Raw genomic sequence first — 18,933 nt, 5'->3', positions numbered from 1 at the left:
TCAAATACTTGGATATGAAACAAGTGAAAAAGGGAAACAGTTATTCACAAAAAAAAACATTTACCTTGAAACGTTTTGCATCAATACCATTATGAATTAAGGCAACACAAAGATGGAGAGATACTTGCCTGACCTGCTTATTTTTTTTCAATCAAAACCTCTCTCCCTCCCTCCCTCTCTCTCCCCTTCTCTCTCTCCCTCTCGCCTTCTCCCTTTCTCTCTCCGTCTCTCCCCCTCTCTCCATCCCTCTCTCCCTCTCTGCCCCACTCTCTCTCTCTCTCTCTCTGCCCCACTCTCTCTGCCCCACTCTCTCTGCCCCACTCTCTCTGCCCCACTCTCTCTCTCTCTCTCCCTCCCCCTCTCTGTACCTCTCTTTCTCTCTCTAGATCTGTATCCCCCCCACCCCCAGAAAAAAAATCAACGCAGTGTTTAATTTTGTGGAGCAGACAATGTTTTTTTTCTTATAGGAGCTCACATTTAATGACAATAAAACATTGACTTTTGCATTTCCAGAAGTTGAAGAGTAGAGCTGTGTGCATAAGAATGCCATTGACGATTGTATTGCTCTTTTTCAAACACTAGGTGGCAATAGAACGTGACAAAGCAAGACAGACATATTTATCCAAGGCTTGCCTCCTTCCTTCATCAAGACACAGGCTATGACTTGAAAAAATAATCAGTCTCCTCTCCTCAGTGCAGGCAATACAACTCTTGCTGAAAAACACCACAATTACAATAATTTTATCCAGAGGCGGAGGGTGGGGGGGGTGTTAGAGTTGACACCATGACATGCCCTGACCACATTATGGCCATTCGAAAAATGGAAACTCCACCAAGGAAGGTCAGAACTGAGATTTGAACCTCGGCTATCAACATTGTGACGAAGATGTGCTAACAACTATGGCATTATTCTGCAAAAAAAACAAAAACATGTAGTGTTTATTTTTATCCGGTGGATTTAAAACGGGCGAGGGTGGCTCAGGGAAATACACATCTCGAAAAAGAAAGATTATTGGACGTCATCAGCAGTGGACACAGTGCGACGAGAGCATTTGTCAGAATGCAGACATGTCAACCGTTCATTGCCTTTTAATTTCTTTACAAACAGATGTACAAAGTAGAAACGTATGTATGAATAAAATCCATGAAGTGTATTCATTAAAGGGGGAATCGCTGGACAAAACTAATGGATTATAATTAAAATGTGCTCCCCTACCGCACAAAAAAGCAAATTCAAAATACATATTTTATTCTAAAAACATTTAATGTCACCCTATAACAAAACATTGGATCCGCATTTAAATCACAGAAAAAAAAACACACGAAACAAAAGAAAAGCAGAAGAAAATCTAAAGAGCAGAAAATGTTTTTTTAATCAATTACAATTACAACACGCTAGACACAAAGCACTACTGGTGTAACCACTAACAATGAGAAAAGATGAAAAAAAGAATATACTTGAAAATGAGTACTATTATAAAAAGTAAACATCATGACTTTCAGACATGTAGACAAATACAAAACCCACTATTCTCGCGCCACAACAAGAAATTGTTTTCTTTAACTGCATTCATGCTTTTACAATTCTTAATGAAGAATAACTGGAGTGACTTGCCAATGTATGGATTTAAAATATAACAATGAATTTATGTTTTATTTTTGTGCATGTCTTACATGTGTGATATGTTTGAATCACCTAGTTATTCCTCATTCGAACTCCATCAAGGGAGCGCTGTCATGATCAACAGACTGCCCATATAACAACCAACAAAGTAGCCCTCAATTTCGTTCCATGCAAGCAAAATCCATGTGAACGTGACTGATTGTATCACATGGTGCAAAAAAAAAAAAAAACCTGGATGACATGTTAGCCCCCCCCCCCCCAGCATAATTTTTCTTGCTAGACAATCCTTGACTAAATATACATTTTCAGAGGCTAATCTTGCCAATGCGAGCATTTGAAAAACAGTTGAAACTACCACTAAGAAAACAATGTAACTCTTTTGGCATCATTCCTGCACATCGACCTCCCTTTCATTCTAGCTTGGTGAACTTTGGTCTCAGAAAACAGCAGGATTTGTTGATGTTTTGTTATTGACGACATACCAAGTTAAAGAACAACCGACGTCTCCGGACAAGTTGTGTCGATAATTTGTAAAATGGCTTCAAATGACTTCTACTGGGCGTATTTTAATAAGATTCCACCGCATATAGCTATATTTTACGTTTTAAGACTGGCGCTGAACATTCAGGAAGTCTTGTTTTTGAGTTGGTGACGAGTCCGTACGTGACGTCAGAAAAGGTCCTCCTCCTGACCGTAAAAAAGACGCATTGTAGCGTCTTTCCATCACGTCAATGTATTTTGCTGTACTGTTTTTTTTGAAAACCTTGTGTTGCCACCAGTAGCCGCCAGCAGAGGGAGTCCAAGCTCATGGAAGGAATTTATCAGCCTGTGGAAATGGGCTGATTCATTCCTCACAGGAGCTGGTCGCCATTTTTCTGCCTCTTTTGTGGGACGTTACGTTGCAGTCCAGATGCCTCAAAATGACACGGAAGGACTTCTTTAATCGATGGCAAACATCTATCTCTTCAGAACTATTTGAATCATATTCATAATTGGATGTGTAACAAGAAAGCATATTCTCCGAATCTGAAGCCATTGTTTGGATTCTCCAGCAATGGAAGACGTCTTGGCGTGATGTCACGAACTGGGGGCGGGACTTTCTTAAAATGCCCAATTCGCAGCTCAATTTTTTTGCAAATTTTGGACACTTTAAGTCATTTTTATTGGTGTTTTGCATTTGAATAAAAATATCATACTACGTGTTTTGGGTATATTAGATGGTATAAAACGTTTTTCTGATGTCAGTTAAAAAACAAAAAAGTGACGTCGGTTGCCCTTTAAGTGATCATCACTGCTGATTAACTTTAAATTTCATGATCCTTCTATTTGCCACTGTCAACCCTTCTCACATTTAATCATGATCAAAAATATATTTTTGGTGTGTGAACCCAGAGGGAAGATTTTGCACAACTTGATCTTCAACTTTTGTTTACTCAGATGTTCGTTACATTTAAATGTGATCAAACACAAACATTTTTTTTAATTCTACACGATTCACTTTCAATTCAGTTAATTTCCAACATTCAAATGCCACAGTAAAGTAAGTCTTTCATAAAAAAAATACTGGTCGATAATCGCAAAATTACACATTTCATTTCAGCTAATTGTGAAAGTGAAAGAATGTCAGCCAGCGTCTTCCTCACTTCATTCTTCCACTCGATGATATCTTCCTTGGCACAAGCTGTGGTCCGCACCAGCACCGACCATGTTTAAGACAGGGCAGGGATCCTGCTGTTGTCTGGACTGTGGGGAGAGAGATGGAAGAATGGCAGGTGAGAAACAAAATATTCTAAAAAAAAAGTGGGTGCTATTGGCAGATTAGGACAGACAGGAGGCTGTGAAGAATGGTAAAAAGAAGAAGGAGAAAGGAGAGATATTTTAAGTACATGATTTTAAGTATCTAAATGTATCACACAAACCCAACCGCTTCTTTCTGCTTCAATCTTAAGAAACGCATGCAGATCAATATTAGGAATTTCTTAACACTATAGATATTTTATTTGTACACATCAAATTTTAAATTACTGCTCATAAGCCATTTTTGTGTTGAACAGAGAATCAAAATTCATGTATTGGTCAACACAACTAATTCTTGAAATGTAAAACCTAATCCAATGATAGAAAAAAAAATATTCAAAGCATCATGGGAAATGCTATGTCTGTTACAAAACATAAAGTCAATATCTGCGTCCATCCATTCCCTCAATTGTCTGATGAGCTTATCGTCACTAGGGACGTGCTGGAGCCGATCCCAGCTGTCTTCGGACAGTAGCCTGGAGGACACTTTGAATCAGTTGCCAGCCAATCGCAGGGTACCGAGAGACCAAACACTATCCCCACCCACACTCACAGATGAGGACAATTTAGAGCATTCCATTAACGCATTAATGCATGTTTTGGGAGTTTGGGAGGTAACAGGAGGACACAGAGAAAACCCAGGCAGTCAATGGGAGAACGTGCAAACTCCACAGAGGAATGCCGTAGCTGCATTCAAACCCTGCACTATGATGTTGACGCCCTTTTCAAACACAGGGATTCCCAAAGTTAATTACGTGCTATTCAATTGTATACATTAAAACGTTTTGGAAATGTAATTGTACTCATGATGTAAAACTTCTAGATCAGGGGTGTCCAAAGTCGGTCCTCGAGGGCCGCTGTCCTGCCTGTTTTCCAGCTCTCCCAGGAGCAACACACCTGATTCAAATGATCAGCTCATCAGCAGCATCAAAATGGTCCTGATGATTTGAATCAGGTGCGTTGCTCCTGGGAGAGCTGGAAAACAGGCAGGACGGCGGCCCTCGAGGACCGACTTTGGACACTCCTGGTCTAGATATTAAACAGTTTTGTACATAAACACATTTATTGTGAATTTCATGTTGGTAAAATAAATAAACAACAACAACAATAATAATAATACTACTACTACTACTACTACTACTACTACTACTACTACTACTACTACTAATAATAATAATAATAATAATAATAATAATAATAATAATAATAATAATAATAAACAGTTCTAAATAACACCACCAGAGGGTGGAATAGAGCTTTTTAAAAAACAGTTCCGTGCCGATGACAATTTTATATCTAATAAACTCAGCGGGATGTTTGGCACTGAAAAGCAGACACGCACATGCACAAGCGCACATGCACACACGCGAATGCTGTTACTAGGCCTTCAGAAGTGACTGTCATCACTATTATTGATAGCAATGAGCTATGGGCAAGGCCTGATCTTGCTATAAAAATACTTGTGGTTATTGGATTGGATTGGATTTGCCTTTATTAGTCTCGCAATGGAGAAATTTACATTTCACAGCAGCAAAATTATGAAAGAAATGAAAGTAGAAAATTCTGTGTTTATACTTGTGATAGCTGAGAGAATTGGAGAGGGTGGGGTGAGAGGGTGAGAAATTGAGCACAATGGGTGTAACAGGTAGCACAGCAATATGCAGAAAGAGATAGTAAATAGGGTCACTAGTCTCAAGTGTCATTTGTGACACTTGCGATAAAAGCAAAATATCACAGTCGCACGCTCAAGTGAGTCTTGATACACTTTTACCCCCAACCATCTTTGTTTGTACGTATCTACAGGAAAAACTCTTGCCAGAAATAGAAGCACGGCCAAATACATTTCAGTCTTTCTGTCTTATCTTATACCAACCATTTCATTGACCCCACCCACTTCCCCAGGCCTCAATACATTCAATACAAAAGAGCTTTAAATGACTGAATCAGAATCATTCCCTTCTTCTTCTTCGATTTTCACGGATGAAGTATTTCACACTAGATTGACTATCTCATTCCTATTGGATCAAAAACAATGGCTGTGCTATCAGTTTTGTATTTGTCAAACAACGGACTTTACTTTTGGTGATAAAAATACTGACCGTTTTTTTTTTTCACTGTTTGGTGTTCCTCTTTGCAGGAGGGAGTACTCCAATCATAAATGCAGGAAAGCTTTCTTTATTGATCCACACACAAATTGAAGCCTGCTCATCCAGTGTTGGCCGCTTAACCACAACTCAATACGAGATAAGTGACTGTGTGTCTGTGTGTGTTTATGTGCATGTGTAGTTGTGCCGCAGCTTTGCTATGTCCGCAAATTTGTGCATGCACTCACTTGAACAATACAGTATGAATATGAGACGAAGCAGAGTGGCTGATGTCGATCAATACTAATGATATATTAATGCTTTCTGGCCCACATTATCATTTACCACAAATTGTCTTTCTCTCTGAGTGTGTGTGTGGGAGTGTGTGTTGCGTGTGTGTGTGTGTGTGCATGTGTGCACGTGTTTGCGAGTGTGTGTGTGTGTGTGCGTGTGCTTGCGCCTGGGTGCATGTGAATATGAATTTACTAATCCATTGCATCCATCCATCACTTTTACAGATACCTTTTGACCTTGAATAATAATAAATAATAATAATAGATTTCATTTATAAGCGCCTTTCAAAACTCAAGGACACTACAGTCACTGGATATGTTTTTCTGTGGGTGAAGCCCCACTTTTGGGTGAATGAATTGTGTTTTCTACAACTTCTAAATTTAGGAAATATAATACGTCAATAATATATTATTTTACATCGCTTAAAGGACAACCGACGCCCCCAGACAAGTTGTGTCCATAATTTGTAAAATCACTTCAAATGAGCTTATTTTACAAAGATTCTTTTTTCTTTTTTTCGAGTTGATGACGATCCCAACGTGACCTCACGTTGGGAACGCCCCTGACCGAGAAAGCAACACACAATGCATTTTGGGTACTTTGTTTGGTCTGAAAACTTTGTGTTGATCCGTGTCGATGGCGAAATTAGAAGGAAAACACATAAATAACGTGATGGTGAATCCTTGTGTGTTGCACCAAGACTACTATTTGATATTGGCTGACACAAATTCCCAGCAGACAAATCAGCCCAACGCATCAATTTCCAATGGAGCTTGGGCGCCATCTTGTGCATTTTCTGGGACGCTACATTACTGTAATTGACGGCTCGAATTGATACGGAAGGACTTTTATAATCAATTGCAAACATTTCTGCTTTCCTCTTCAGAACTATTTGAATCATATTCATAACTGGACAGTAACAAGAAAGCATCTTCTCCGAATCTGAAGCCATTGTTTTGATTCTAGAGCAAGGCGAGACGTCCTGGCGTGACGGCACGAACAAGGGGGCGGGACCTTCTGAAACTCGCCATCTTCAAGGTAATTTTGAAGTAGTTATGGGACACTTTAACTTTAACTCTTAATTTTTATTGGTGTTTTGAATTTGACTGAAAATATCAGCCTGCGTGTTTTGGGTATTTTAGATGCTATAACATTTTTTTCTGATGTCAGTTAGGAAACAAAAAAATGGTGTCGGTTGTCCTTTAAGTGAATCTTCTTTTCCTTTCGGCTTTTCCCTTCAGGGGTCGCCACAGCGAATCAATGTCCTCCATCTAATGTCCTTTAAGTGAATATGTTGTGTAATATTAACTGTGCAAATTGTAATGAAATATTAGTCAACTTGTGATATTTTTCGCAAATCTACTGGATACTAGTATCTATCCAGCCAATCTTTTTTGATAGTTCTCCCATTCTGTTCAGGGGCGTTGAGAACTCGAGCCTCTCAGTGTATAACGCTGATTTGAGCAACTTTTACACATGCTTAATTTTGCATAAAATGTTTTAAAATGTTGGTTTGGGAATTTGCAAAGGGTTTTCGAATGTGAACTGATGCTCCCAGGAAATTGGTTTGGTTTGTTTTCAATCAAGTAAACATACACAAACAAAGAGGAGATGACTCCTAAGTATACTGCTGTAAAAAGATAACCGGTTACTTGGAAAATGATGCAAATTATGCAATAGAGCAGAACACAGGACACGCAAAGTAATTTAAGAGTCCAAATGCGCATCCAAAAAAAATTCTGCCTGATATAAGGGCCTGCTATGTCTTGTTCAGGGTCTTTTCAGGAGCAAGAAATGGTAATCCTATTGATTCAGTGCGAGATCAGTAGGACCTTTCTTCTTCACTGTGCCGCAGGGAAGAAATTTGAGCTCAGTTAGATGAAAAGTGACCTTCAAAAAAATGCCTGACTTCCTCTCTTTGTACTTTACTCATATGATCTCTGTCTGCTCTGTGCCTTCCTTTCTGTCCTTTTTCGTTTTTGTCGGAATAGGAGCAGCCATGTTTTTTTGAGTTTTGATGAGTTGTAGTCCGTATTTGAATTTACGTACAGTACATCTGTTTTAGAGGAAGTGAGGTGGCATAGTTCGGTCATACCTGTTTTGAACGCTGGTTTAGGCACACCCAGTGTGGACTTTGCATGTTTTTCCTGTGCTTGCGTTGGTTTTGTTCCCCAGAATGCTACCCAATAACATAAATAGTAGTTTAAATCATGACCCTTAGTAGTCCATCAGGTGTGAGGTGTGTGAATTATTTTTTCCCCTCTATGTGTCATGATCTGGGTGGCGACCAACGGGTGGCGCTGTCGGCCCCACCTGCACCTGCAAAGGTGCTGGTCGTCTCGATCAGTGGCACACTGCCACGTTCTGATTGCCGACCAACGGGGAGCGCTGTCGGCCCTGCCTGCAGCCACGCAGGTGTTAGTCGTTGCAATCAGTGGCAGTCAAAAGGACTCCCGGCATGACCATTCGGTGTCGGGTAATTGCATTGTGCAGTGCATTCATTGTATTGTATGCTGTGAATGTGTTTTCTGCACCCTGTCAAGTTTGTTTCATCTTGGCAAACTTTTACTCTTGGTTTTCTTTGATACTTTGTATTTTTCTGTTCAGATGATTTTCATGTTTTAGATTTTGTTCCTGCTGACTTTATTTTAATACAATTTCTCAAATACAACCTGCTGCTTCCTCCTGCCTGCTTTTTTAGGATCCACAACCACGATCACCACCTTGCAAACCGTGACACTATGTGTCCCCAAAAATTTGTGAGTGACCTGAAAATCAAATGGGGAATATTCCAGGTCTCAGGTGACCCAAAACAGGATTAATTGCTTGATGCTGGTATGCACACAGATATCAGCTATAAGACCTGCACCAAAACCAGCCATTTGCCCTGGATGGGAAAAGCACCTTCGACCGGAGGGTTTTTTCCCCCTAAATTCATCAACATTTGAAAAATACAAAAAAAAAAATCAAAAATAGCAGATTGGCAGATATGGAATTCTGATGAAAATTGGCACCTGTCCCTAAGCCATTTCCGATTTGAACAAATGTGTCTTTTATATCCTAGGCCCGACATGGGCAAACTCCGGCCCGCAGGCCAAATACGGCCCGGCCCGTTAGTTTTTTTTTAATCCGGCCCGCCGAACTTGTCAAAATTATAGTAAAAAAGGTGTCTGAAACTCATGACACAAAGTTAGCGGACACCAGGACAGACAACTCTGAAAAGTTTCCTGCCCCATTTTTCACAACTTGAAACACAATAAGATGACGAATTGCAAAAAAAACATTGTTGCAAAGTATAAATGATTTTTTTTAAAATTAAGGGTGTACCTACCACAAATGCACCCTTGGTTAAAATCCCTTGCCGAAGATTTTGCTCCAGTTATCGATTGTCCGCAATGCAATGTTTGCGTTGTCTGCTACGTGCGACTAACCGCCTGTCAAAACTCTCAAGGACACTTTACAGTCACGGTGTAATGTACGTTTATGTTTTGTAGCGTCATACATTTTGTTAGCTTCTTTTGAATGTTTCGTCTGGGGCTGAGGTTCTGTGCATTTACTTTGGAAAATGATAAGCAAATGCAAGACCTTGTAACGCTTGGGACAGTCCGAAAGAAAGAAGCAGGCTTCTGATTGGCTGTCGTGCTGAGTATGCAAATTTCAGCTGCAGGTAGGTTATTTAATACAGCCATGTCTATATATATATTATGGATCTTGAGTATTTCGTTGTGTAATAATATGTTTTGAATGTTGAAAGTGATTCCATTTTTCAATAAATTGGATTGGATTGGATTTGCCTTTATTAGTCTCGCAGTGGAGAAATTTACATTTCACAGCAGCAAAGTGATGGAAAATGTTGATTTCTTGAACTTTGCACCTTCAATTGAAACTTATTAAAAACAGACGCAATCTTGATAAATCACAATGTGTATGTACATTGACATGGCAGCCTGACAGTCGAGTGGTTAGCACGCTAATTTCACAGTGCAGAGGTCGTGAGTTCAAAACCCGGGGTGGCCTCCCTGTGTGGGGTTTGCATCTTCTACCCGGGCCCATGTGGGTTTTCTTGAGGTCCTCCAGTTTCCAATGACATTCCAAATGCACTCATGGCTCATTGAACACTTGAGAATTGTCCCAAGATGTGAGTGTGAATGTTTTCTTTTGTGTGTATGCTTTGCGATTGGCTGCCAATCCGACGACAGCTGGAATAGTCTCCAGCACCCCCTCACAACCCTCGTGAGGATGAAGCGGTCGAGAAATTAAATGAATGAATGAATGAATTAACACAATGACATGCAAACATTTGCCAAGCACACAAAGAGCAATCATAAAAACACAGCAGAAAGTCATGGAGAAGGCCTGACACGCACACACATGCATACTCACGCACAAACACACACGCGCGCACACACACACACACACACACACACACACACACACACACACACACACACACACACACACACACACACACACACACACACAGTAGTTTGGTGCATGACAGTGTGATAAATGTGAGAAATGAAGGACACAGACCCTGTTGTTTTCTGCTGGCTGTCTGTCTGTCATCAGTCCCAGATTTTAGAAACCACAGGGTCCTAAAAAATAAAATATATAAATAAACAAACAACGGTTCAATGGTTCTTTTTTGCGCCTGTAATGGGCAGCATCTTCACAGTCCCGCTTTGTTCAGCGGAAAGGTCGGTGCTGTTGGACAGTCTGCGGTTGGATGGATGCATGGCTTGAGGAGCCCGCGATAAGAAGAAAGGAGCGTCAGCGCAGAGCGCCGATGCGTATGTAGGACTGTCGCGGCTTGGAATTGAAGAGGATTTATGTGGGACAATAGATGTGAGACAATGACTTTTCATCATGGATGCTGCAGCTTTGTTTGCTTTCAACATTTAGCTTGTAGTCGATGAAAAGGTTTCTTCAGCCGTCATCTGTCATCTTTCATAGCAGAGTCCGGCACTGCCATGTCTGGACAGTAGGGATATATATAGGGCCTAAACTACCAGTAAGACTTTAGTTTGCTGACTAAGTTTATTGGATAAGAAGCGAAATGTCCGACACCTTCAAAGATGTACAGATGACGGCTGAAGGAACCTTTTCATCGATGGACCACTCCTGTACGACTGAGAGCTTACACAGACGTCTTGTAGTAGATGTGCAAATTCCACCATGACATCCCTGATCCACTCCTGAAATGGATGCTTTGATCCTCTCCTCTTTCACCTAGAACTGCTTCATGTCATCACAAAGAGGGTACAGCGAGTCCAGAAGAATTAATGACTCTCTGTGTCTTTGTGTTGTCATATAATTTGTTATTTTTGTTTTTCCCAATATGGCGGCGTGTGAACACGCAGCGGCTCCCCTCTCCTGGCAAAGGTATATTCGAAACAGTCAACATTATTTTTAAGCATTTAAATTATGATGAAAAAATAATTAAATGAACTCTTTCCAACTAAAGAAAACTTGATTAACATATTTGTCAAAATACATTTGAGGCCCGAAGAAATTGTTCTCCTAATTCTGCTATAAAACCATTTCTTTTTACAAGTGATTTAGGTTTAACATGATATTAATTTTGAGGTATTTTATTCAGCTGTCGTATGAAAGTTTTTCATTTTTCATACGGTGACAACAATATGACAACACTATTATCTAGTGTTTCCCCCATTGTTTGCTGGTGCACAAATGCAGTAAAAACCAATCTCAATGTCAGAACCTTCAGATCGCAGGAACAAATGTGGGCAAATACTGTTTGTGTTTGTCTGACCATTCTTGAATTTGTGATCGCTCGCTCTCTCACCTCAAGGTCTTCTCTGTGTGACCGCTCTCGCTCTTCAAAGTCTCTGGTTCTGCGTCGAGCCTCCTCAAATGCTGCCTGAGCCAAAGCATCTTCATGCTACACAGACACACGTATGCAAGTAGAACGTCAGATAACTGTTGGTTATTGCAAGTTGCAAACAAGCTATTTTGGAAAAAAAATCATAAGTGAGAGACAGTAAGAAGACGTGTAAATTTAATTAACCAGTCTTTTAGTATGTGCTGTAATACCTGCGCCCTCTCATCATCATATTCCAGAAATCCCATCCCGTCCAACCTCTGAAGGTCAATCCAACCTCTCCAAATCACACACACTCCATTCAAGATCATTGGAGCCTTTAAATGGACCTGAGGTAACAAAGAAGCAAACACTCAAGATAACATTGGCACTATAACAGCATACTAAGACATGCAGGCTGTACAGAATATAATGTTATTTACCATTGCTTAAGACTGACACCCCAGTAGGACCCCGTTCCCAACCCCCCCCCCCCCACCCAAAAAAAAAACACCCAAATAATTTTCGTGACGCAAGACTTAGTGAGCCATCATTTCATGATGTGCAAACCTTGTTTAGCATGTTTCACAATTCGCTGGGAACATGCTAAAAAAATAACCGTATTTCATGTTGGTCACACCGAGACAGAAATGATTGCGATGAAAGGCTGTCTCCATGTGATTTCTCCCTTATATCATTAGTGTTCACACTTCCTTATGAATATACACATCAATATCTTGCAAGGAATCCAGCGAGTCAGTTTCAGCTACTCTCATGTTGACTGTGCACCTGTCCTGTGCTGAATTGACAAGGAATGAGACGAACCAATTTCACTGGGCGGGAGGCCAATCCGGTGTATTCACGCCCATAATGGCGCAAATGCTCGTTTCTAACTGTAGGCGTTTGTGAAAATACCAAAATAAGGGAAGCTCCTCCCATGACCATAGATTTGCGCTACACTTCCTGTTAAGTTGGGCACAAACACATGGCCTTAATTGTTTTCTGTTTCACTATGTTTTCTATGGCAATGTCATTATGAGTGACTTTGAGTGGCTTTGACTTTGTGGCGTTTTTTCCAAAGGAATACTGTTTTCATGCTCAAAGCATTACTGAACTTATAAGGACAGTCAATGTGAAAACTATCTACCTCCACTTTATTTTTAACAAAATTGGCTTTTCTTTCAAGATAGAGTGACAGTTAAATATGATTCTTTTTATTATTTATGTTTTTTGATTTCTCAATGGCCAAAAGTAAAAATAATCTACTTCTTTGGGTGAAAATAACACAATTTTCAATATTTCAAAAACATATTTACCACCAGAAATGATTGGAAATATGGTTACAAAAAGAATGTCTTAAAGGATAACTGACGCCTCCGGACAAGTTGTGTCCATAATTTGTAAAATAACTTCAACTGACTTCGACTGAACGTATTTTACAAATATTCCACCGCATACAGCTATATTTTACGTTTTAAGACTCACGCTGAATATTCAGGAAGTCTTGTCTTTCACGACAGGAACGCCCCTGACCGAGAAAGCGACACAATGCATTTGGGGTACTTTGTTTGGTCTGAAAACTTCGTGTTGATCCGCGTTGATGGCGAAATTAGAAGGAAAACACAGAAATAACGTGATGGTGAATCGTTGTGTTGCACCAAGACAACTATTTGATATTCACTGACACAAATTCGCAGCAGATAATCAGCCCATTTCCAACGGAGCTTGGGCGCCATCTTCTGCATGTTCTGGGTGCTACACATCAGTCCTGATGCCTCAAAATGACCCAAAAGGACTTCTTTAATCGATTGCAAATATTTGTGCTTTCCTCTTCAGAACTATTTGAATCATATTCATAACTGGATGAGTAACAAGAAAGCATCATTTCCGAATCTGAAGCCATTGTTTTGATTCTCGAGCAAGGCAAGATGTCTTGGTGTGACGTCACAAACAAGGGGGTGGGACCTTCCGAAAATGAAACTTTCTCAGATCATTTTGAAGTAGGTTTGGGAGACTTTAAGTCATTTTTATTGGTGTTTTTCATTTGACTAAAAATATCAGCCTGCGTGTTTTGGGTATTTAGATGCTATAAAACATTTTTCTGATGTCAGTTAGGAAACAATGGTGTCGGTTGTCCTTTAAAGGGGACATGTTATGGAACATTGCCGTATTATTATTATTATTTTTTTTTTTAACAGCGCCAGGCTCCAAAGTTATTCATAGAGGAACTCAGACAGGGACCTCTTTTACCACAGCTACTCACAGTGCACAGAGGATGTAAGGGGACCGCACCCCGAGAGGCTGTGGGTTTTTATGTTTATTCCAGTCAGATGTGTGTGCTTGTGTTAAAGACAAGGAGAGAAGCGAAATATGAGTAGCAGAAAGCGAGGGATGGCTTCCACGTCATTGGAGCAGAATGATACTTTAAAAAGAAAAGTTAATTTTCCTTGACAAGGAAAATCTTTGTGTGTGTGTGTGAGTGTGTGTGTGCGTGCGTGTGTGTGTGTACTTTTTGTCTGTATGAGGGGAAAATATGCAGAAACGGTCCAACCACAGACTTCCTCTGAGAACCATGTCAACCCCCACATCCATTTGCTAACACACACACACACATCCACAGTCACACGCACAGACGCACACACACACACACGCACACACTCACCAAAAAAATGGAAAGAGAAAACAGCAAAATGCGACGCAAAATTCAGCCTCCTCCAAAAAAAATGGAGGAGTTTGGTTATGTGGTTGGTCTTGAAAGCATTTGTTTGATTGGATGAAGCTAGTGTACTGTACAGGAAGCAATGTGCTGTTACCAGTAAGCAACATAGTGATGAAATTCCTGATCTATTTACCCATCTATCTATTTAGACATATTAATTTCTTCATTTTCCCATGTGCTTTATCCTCACAAGCGTTGCAGAGGGTTGAAACCAAAGCTTCTGCACTGTGAGGTCGACGCACTACCCACTGGACGACCCTCAATTCCAGCTCCGTGTGGAGTTTACATGTTCTCCCCGGAAATTATAATGCTGGCGGTTTAGTGGATAAAGCAGCACATTCGGGTAAGCTAGGTTGATCAATAGAAATTCAAACTGTGTCAAAGTGTCAACAAAAGTGGGTTGAGTCATTTTCACCACTTAAACTACCTTTGAAACATTTCCTACCAATATGGGGCATGTGCTTTGAGGCTAGCTGCAAAGCACTACTACTCGATAATGCTGGTAACACGCGCTGGCAACACACGCCATATGTTGATTTCATCGTAATCTTTTTTTTTGAAAGCATCTTATTTAGCGGATGAATGGGATTCCAGCATGGCAGTGTGCTGATATTTGTGGCAACAATTTGTGATAGCAATACAAACTGTCCTGAACTTACGTAGGAAAAACAAATCAAGGCAGGAGCCACACCACTGCACAAAACCGGAAACAACTTCAAATTAAAGTGTGACAAGGCATTGCTGTCCATGTAATCTTTGGTAAATAAAAGTGTTGTTTTCTTTTAGCTTGGTTTTCTCACCGCATGCTATTGTCATGCATAATATGAACAAAAGTTACCAAATAAGTACTTGAAGCAGAAGCAATTTTTTAAACCAAGGGACTTGAATTAGTCACCCCTCATGCCCACAGAAATATTGGTGAGTATTGATTGCAGTTTCCAGCAACAAAGCAGCATTTCGTTAGATTGTGCAAAACAATGGTTTGGTGTTGACTCAATGAGTTGTGGATTGATGATACATCTCCAAGCATCAAATGAAAGAGGCATCTTCCCAAATCTCTAGACTTTAACAAACCCAAAATGGTCGGTGTGGACCTATTCAAGATGGGTTCGATTTAAATGTACTGTCAATGTTATCTATGTTAATATTTGAAAGTGGTTGTCACAAAGGGTGCCATTCTGGACTATTGCCTGAGATTGGCAGTGCTGGGCAAAATCGAATACAGTAGCATCACACATAAGGAGCAAAGTAAAGTCTATCTGTAGGGTATTCATAATAAATGGGGCCCCTCATGCATTTAAAGTCTGAGGTCTGGGGATGGGTCTGGTGTGTGTTCCTGAGTGCGTGCGTGACACAGTGAGTGTTGGCGGACAGTGTGCGACACAGATGTGGAGTGAAGAGTTGGCACAGCATCTCTCACTCAGTCTTACGCCAACCATCCAGTCAGCATCTAACAAGTGCCCATAAGACACGAAATAATGCCCACGAGTGGCCGTCAGACAATAGGCATCTATGTCCTGCAATTCTAACAGTGACATTATGTGCCCCCAATGCATGGACACACTTTCGTCACACAACGTGATAGAAGTTGTGTTCCATCAATGTGAATCAATGCGTCAGTGGATCAACACGAGTCACACATTGGAAGGACATTAAGGAAGTATTTGTCTCATTAGTCATCCCTGAGTCACACACACGCCGAGACCCTTTCACAGATAGCTACTTGAACATGACACAAACACTGTGTTGATGTCACGTCAGTTCTGATGTTTGGGGGATTAATCACACTGCTTATGAGGAACTGATGCTGACATTCTCTACCCTATATAAACTATCGTTTCGAATTTTAGGTTCAGAACCCTCCTTAAGTTCCATCGATTGTGTTTGTTGAAAAACAACGCTATATCTTTTGATCCTCCTCAGACACGGCACAATCAATTTTAGGGGAGGAAGACAAATTGAGGGGTGTTGATTAAGTTTTCTCTGTGTGTGCGTGTGTGTGCTCGTGTGTTTGTATATGCGTGTGTGTCCTCGTGTGTTTGTGTATGCGTGTGTGTGCGTATGTGTGTGCTTGGGATGACAGAAGCAGGTAAAGAAAAACCATCTTAGTGGCAAACCTCGTTCCAAACCACAGAGCAAGCATTACAGGTCCTTTGTATGCCATACACACCCACACAGACACAGTGAGAGTTGAAAAAGAAGACACACACACACACACTGTAAATACAGAGACTAAAACACACGCTCACACACGCGCACACGCACACACACACACACACACACACACACACACACACACACACACACACACACACACACACACACACACACACACACACACACGCACACGCACACGCACACTTCCACATTTGCTTGGTTTTCTGAAAGTCAATAAGAACCCACTCAGAGTATGAAAACTTTCATTTGAGAGAATATAATAATTTGTTGTAGATTATAGATTTATGAATGTAAAATACACATTTTGATCCTACATAAGCCTGTACCATTTTTTTGTGAAAATGTTTGTTGCGTTTCCAAAATCCCTTTGACGACCCCCTGAACACACAGTTCCTCAAACTATTCGACACACTTTTTCAACACTGACATTTGTTTCTTTTTGTTCTGAATTAAAACGCTGAAAGCCGTTTCCTTATGATTGCTATTGCATATAATTTTATAATGGCTCAGCGGAAGATGTTTTTGTTTTTCTTTTTGACTCTCCATTGTGAGCTTGTATGCATTTGGGTTCCTCTTTGTCTGAGCCAACAGCTGCTTGTTCCAATGGCTTTCACGGACATGGAAATTATATGCAAATGCACATAAAATTCTTATTCATCATTCACTGGACTTTGCATTGTGATGTAATCTGTCAAAAATGGGTAAGTGAGCCAATTCGTTTCACTTCCTGTGTCAACAAGTATTGTTTTTTTTTCACACATGTCCTGTGCTGTTTTGTGACAAAAGATTAAAAAAGGTTTGCCAAAAATCTGAAATCAAATTAAAATGTAATATTATTATTATTTTTTAACTAATGACCTGCCACCCAAACGATAATTAGGCCTGACTCTAATGACGAGCCGGGTAAACTGTCTCGCATACAGTATTTTTCCCCTCCCACGGTTACTGGATGGGAAGGACATACAACAGTGGAATGCAGCTGACACAAACATGCTGGATGTCACACCTGCCTGAGCTCTCACTGCATCGAACCTTGTGTCACTGTCAGTTGTTTGTGAATCTCTCTGACAATACACATTTCTCTACCTCAACGTACAAAGTGATACGGTCCAACACAGCCACATTGGGAGTATATTAACAGAGGATGTGGGCTGAATGTGGTGCAGTGCATTGTGTGAATGGGTGTGGTCACTGCTCCTCAGCCTCTGGCAGGAAATATGAAACCTGGATGGCATGCAAGTATGTGCGTGTGTTTTATGCTACACTCGCCTTTGCTAAGAGGGAGACCCTGAAAGCAGCCGTAAAAGAGGGAAGCAATTTGTGGGGGAGACTTTGATGATGTCACCTAGTCACTAGTCACTAGTGAAAAACCTTTGGCGCAGCTTCTGTTCAAAATACTTCTTATCTGGCATGGACAAAAATGCTTCGAGGTACTGGTTCACAATCAAATAGCAAATATCTGTTTATATAAGATATGGACGTATAAATCATACCTTTAATTTACCGTAAGGGTCAGAATACCCTTTCCTTTGTTCAACTATTCAAAATAACAGCAATACAACCAAAAAACAAAACAAAATGTGTTCATTGTGATATAAATTAAATAGTTTATCTGTGAAAAATTCAACTGGAAAATAGACCTCTAAATTGATATATTTCATTGGGAATATATTTAACACATGGCAACGTCTGTGATGGGTCCAATGAGAAGTAGCATGTGTAATTTAGAACTGGACAAGAAAGACACATTGGACAATGAGTCGGTCAAACTGCAAAAGCACAGATTAATAAAGCAAAACAAGGCCGTAACTCAGAAAAAAATTGCAAAGGGTGAACCGGAAACAGTACACAAACAGTAATCTTTTTTTTTTTTACAAAAAAGTGTACTTATACAAGTCTTATGGAGGCAACTATGCATGCATGCAGAAAAACATTTCAGAGGAGTCCTTTACGGTTTGAGATGGGACAAGCTACACAAAATCTTTAACATTGACATTTCACCATTATCCTGCAGTACCTCATTAAAGGAGCATCTTCAGCCTGTAACTGAGCATCGGCTTGCAAGCTACAACTGCAAAGGATGAACAAAAACAAAATAGATTTCTGGCAGCTTTTTTCTCCCAGACCTCACTGAATTCTGTTCAACATCCCGATTATGCAGTTCAAATAAATCACAGAACAACAGTGTTTCCTGTTTCAACCCTGATTCAAAACATGATCTCTACACACAAGAACCGCACTTGCTACAACCTTTGAAAAGATATTTGATTCCTTGGGCAAGAATGAGGCTTCCTATCATTCTTACAAACATGCTGAAAGCATCTAGGAGCACCAAAAGAGATTTTTTTCTACAGTTGGAGAAGAGTCCAATGTGTTCCCTCTTGGTCTCTCCTAACGTTGATTTATAGGTATCAAC

At 40.3% G+C, this 18,933-nt stretch overlaps 1 protein-coding gene across 2 annotated transcripts in view; it reads right to left on the bottom strand.

Annotated features, from left to right (window-relative positions):
• Positions 1-428: 428 nt before the first annotated feature.
• Positions 429-18,933, bottom strand: part of cbfb (core-binding factor subunit beta) — a 31,742-nt gene continuing 13,237 nt past the window's right edge. For both annotated transcript variants that reach the window (XM_088997474.1, XM_088997473.1), the window contains 4 exons: positions 11,854-11,970; positions 11,606-11,701; positions 10,333-10,394; positions 429-3,367 (listed from right to left, as the gene is read on the bottom strand). In XM_088997474.1, the coding sequence (XP_088853600.1) occupies positions 10,365-10,394; positions 11,606-11,701; positions 11,854-11,970 (243 nt within the window). In that variant the 3' untranslated portion in view covers positions 429-3,367; positions 10,333-10,364. The remainder of the gene's footprint in view (positions 3,368-10,332; positions 10,395-11,605; positions 11,702-11,853; positions 11,971-18,933) is intronic.

The sequence above is a fragment of the Hippocampus bargibanti genome, linkage group LG05 (assembly GCF_051943395.1).
Source record: "Hippocampus bargibanti isolate YZ-2025 linkage group LG05, ASM5194339v1, whole genome shotgun sequence".
NCBI lineage: Eukaryota > Metazoa > Chordata > Actinopteri > Syngnathiformes > Syngnathidae > Hippocampus > Hippocampus bargibanti.
This window is presented reverse-complemented; position numbering and strand designations above follow the sequence as displayed.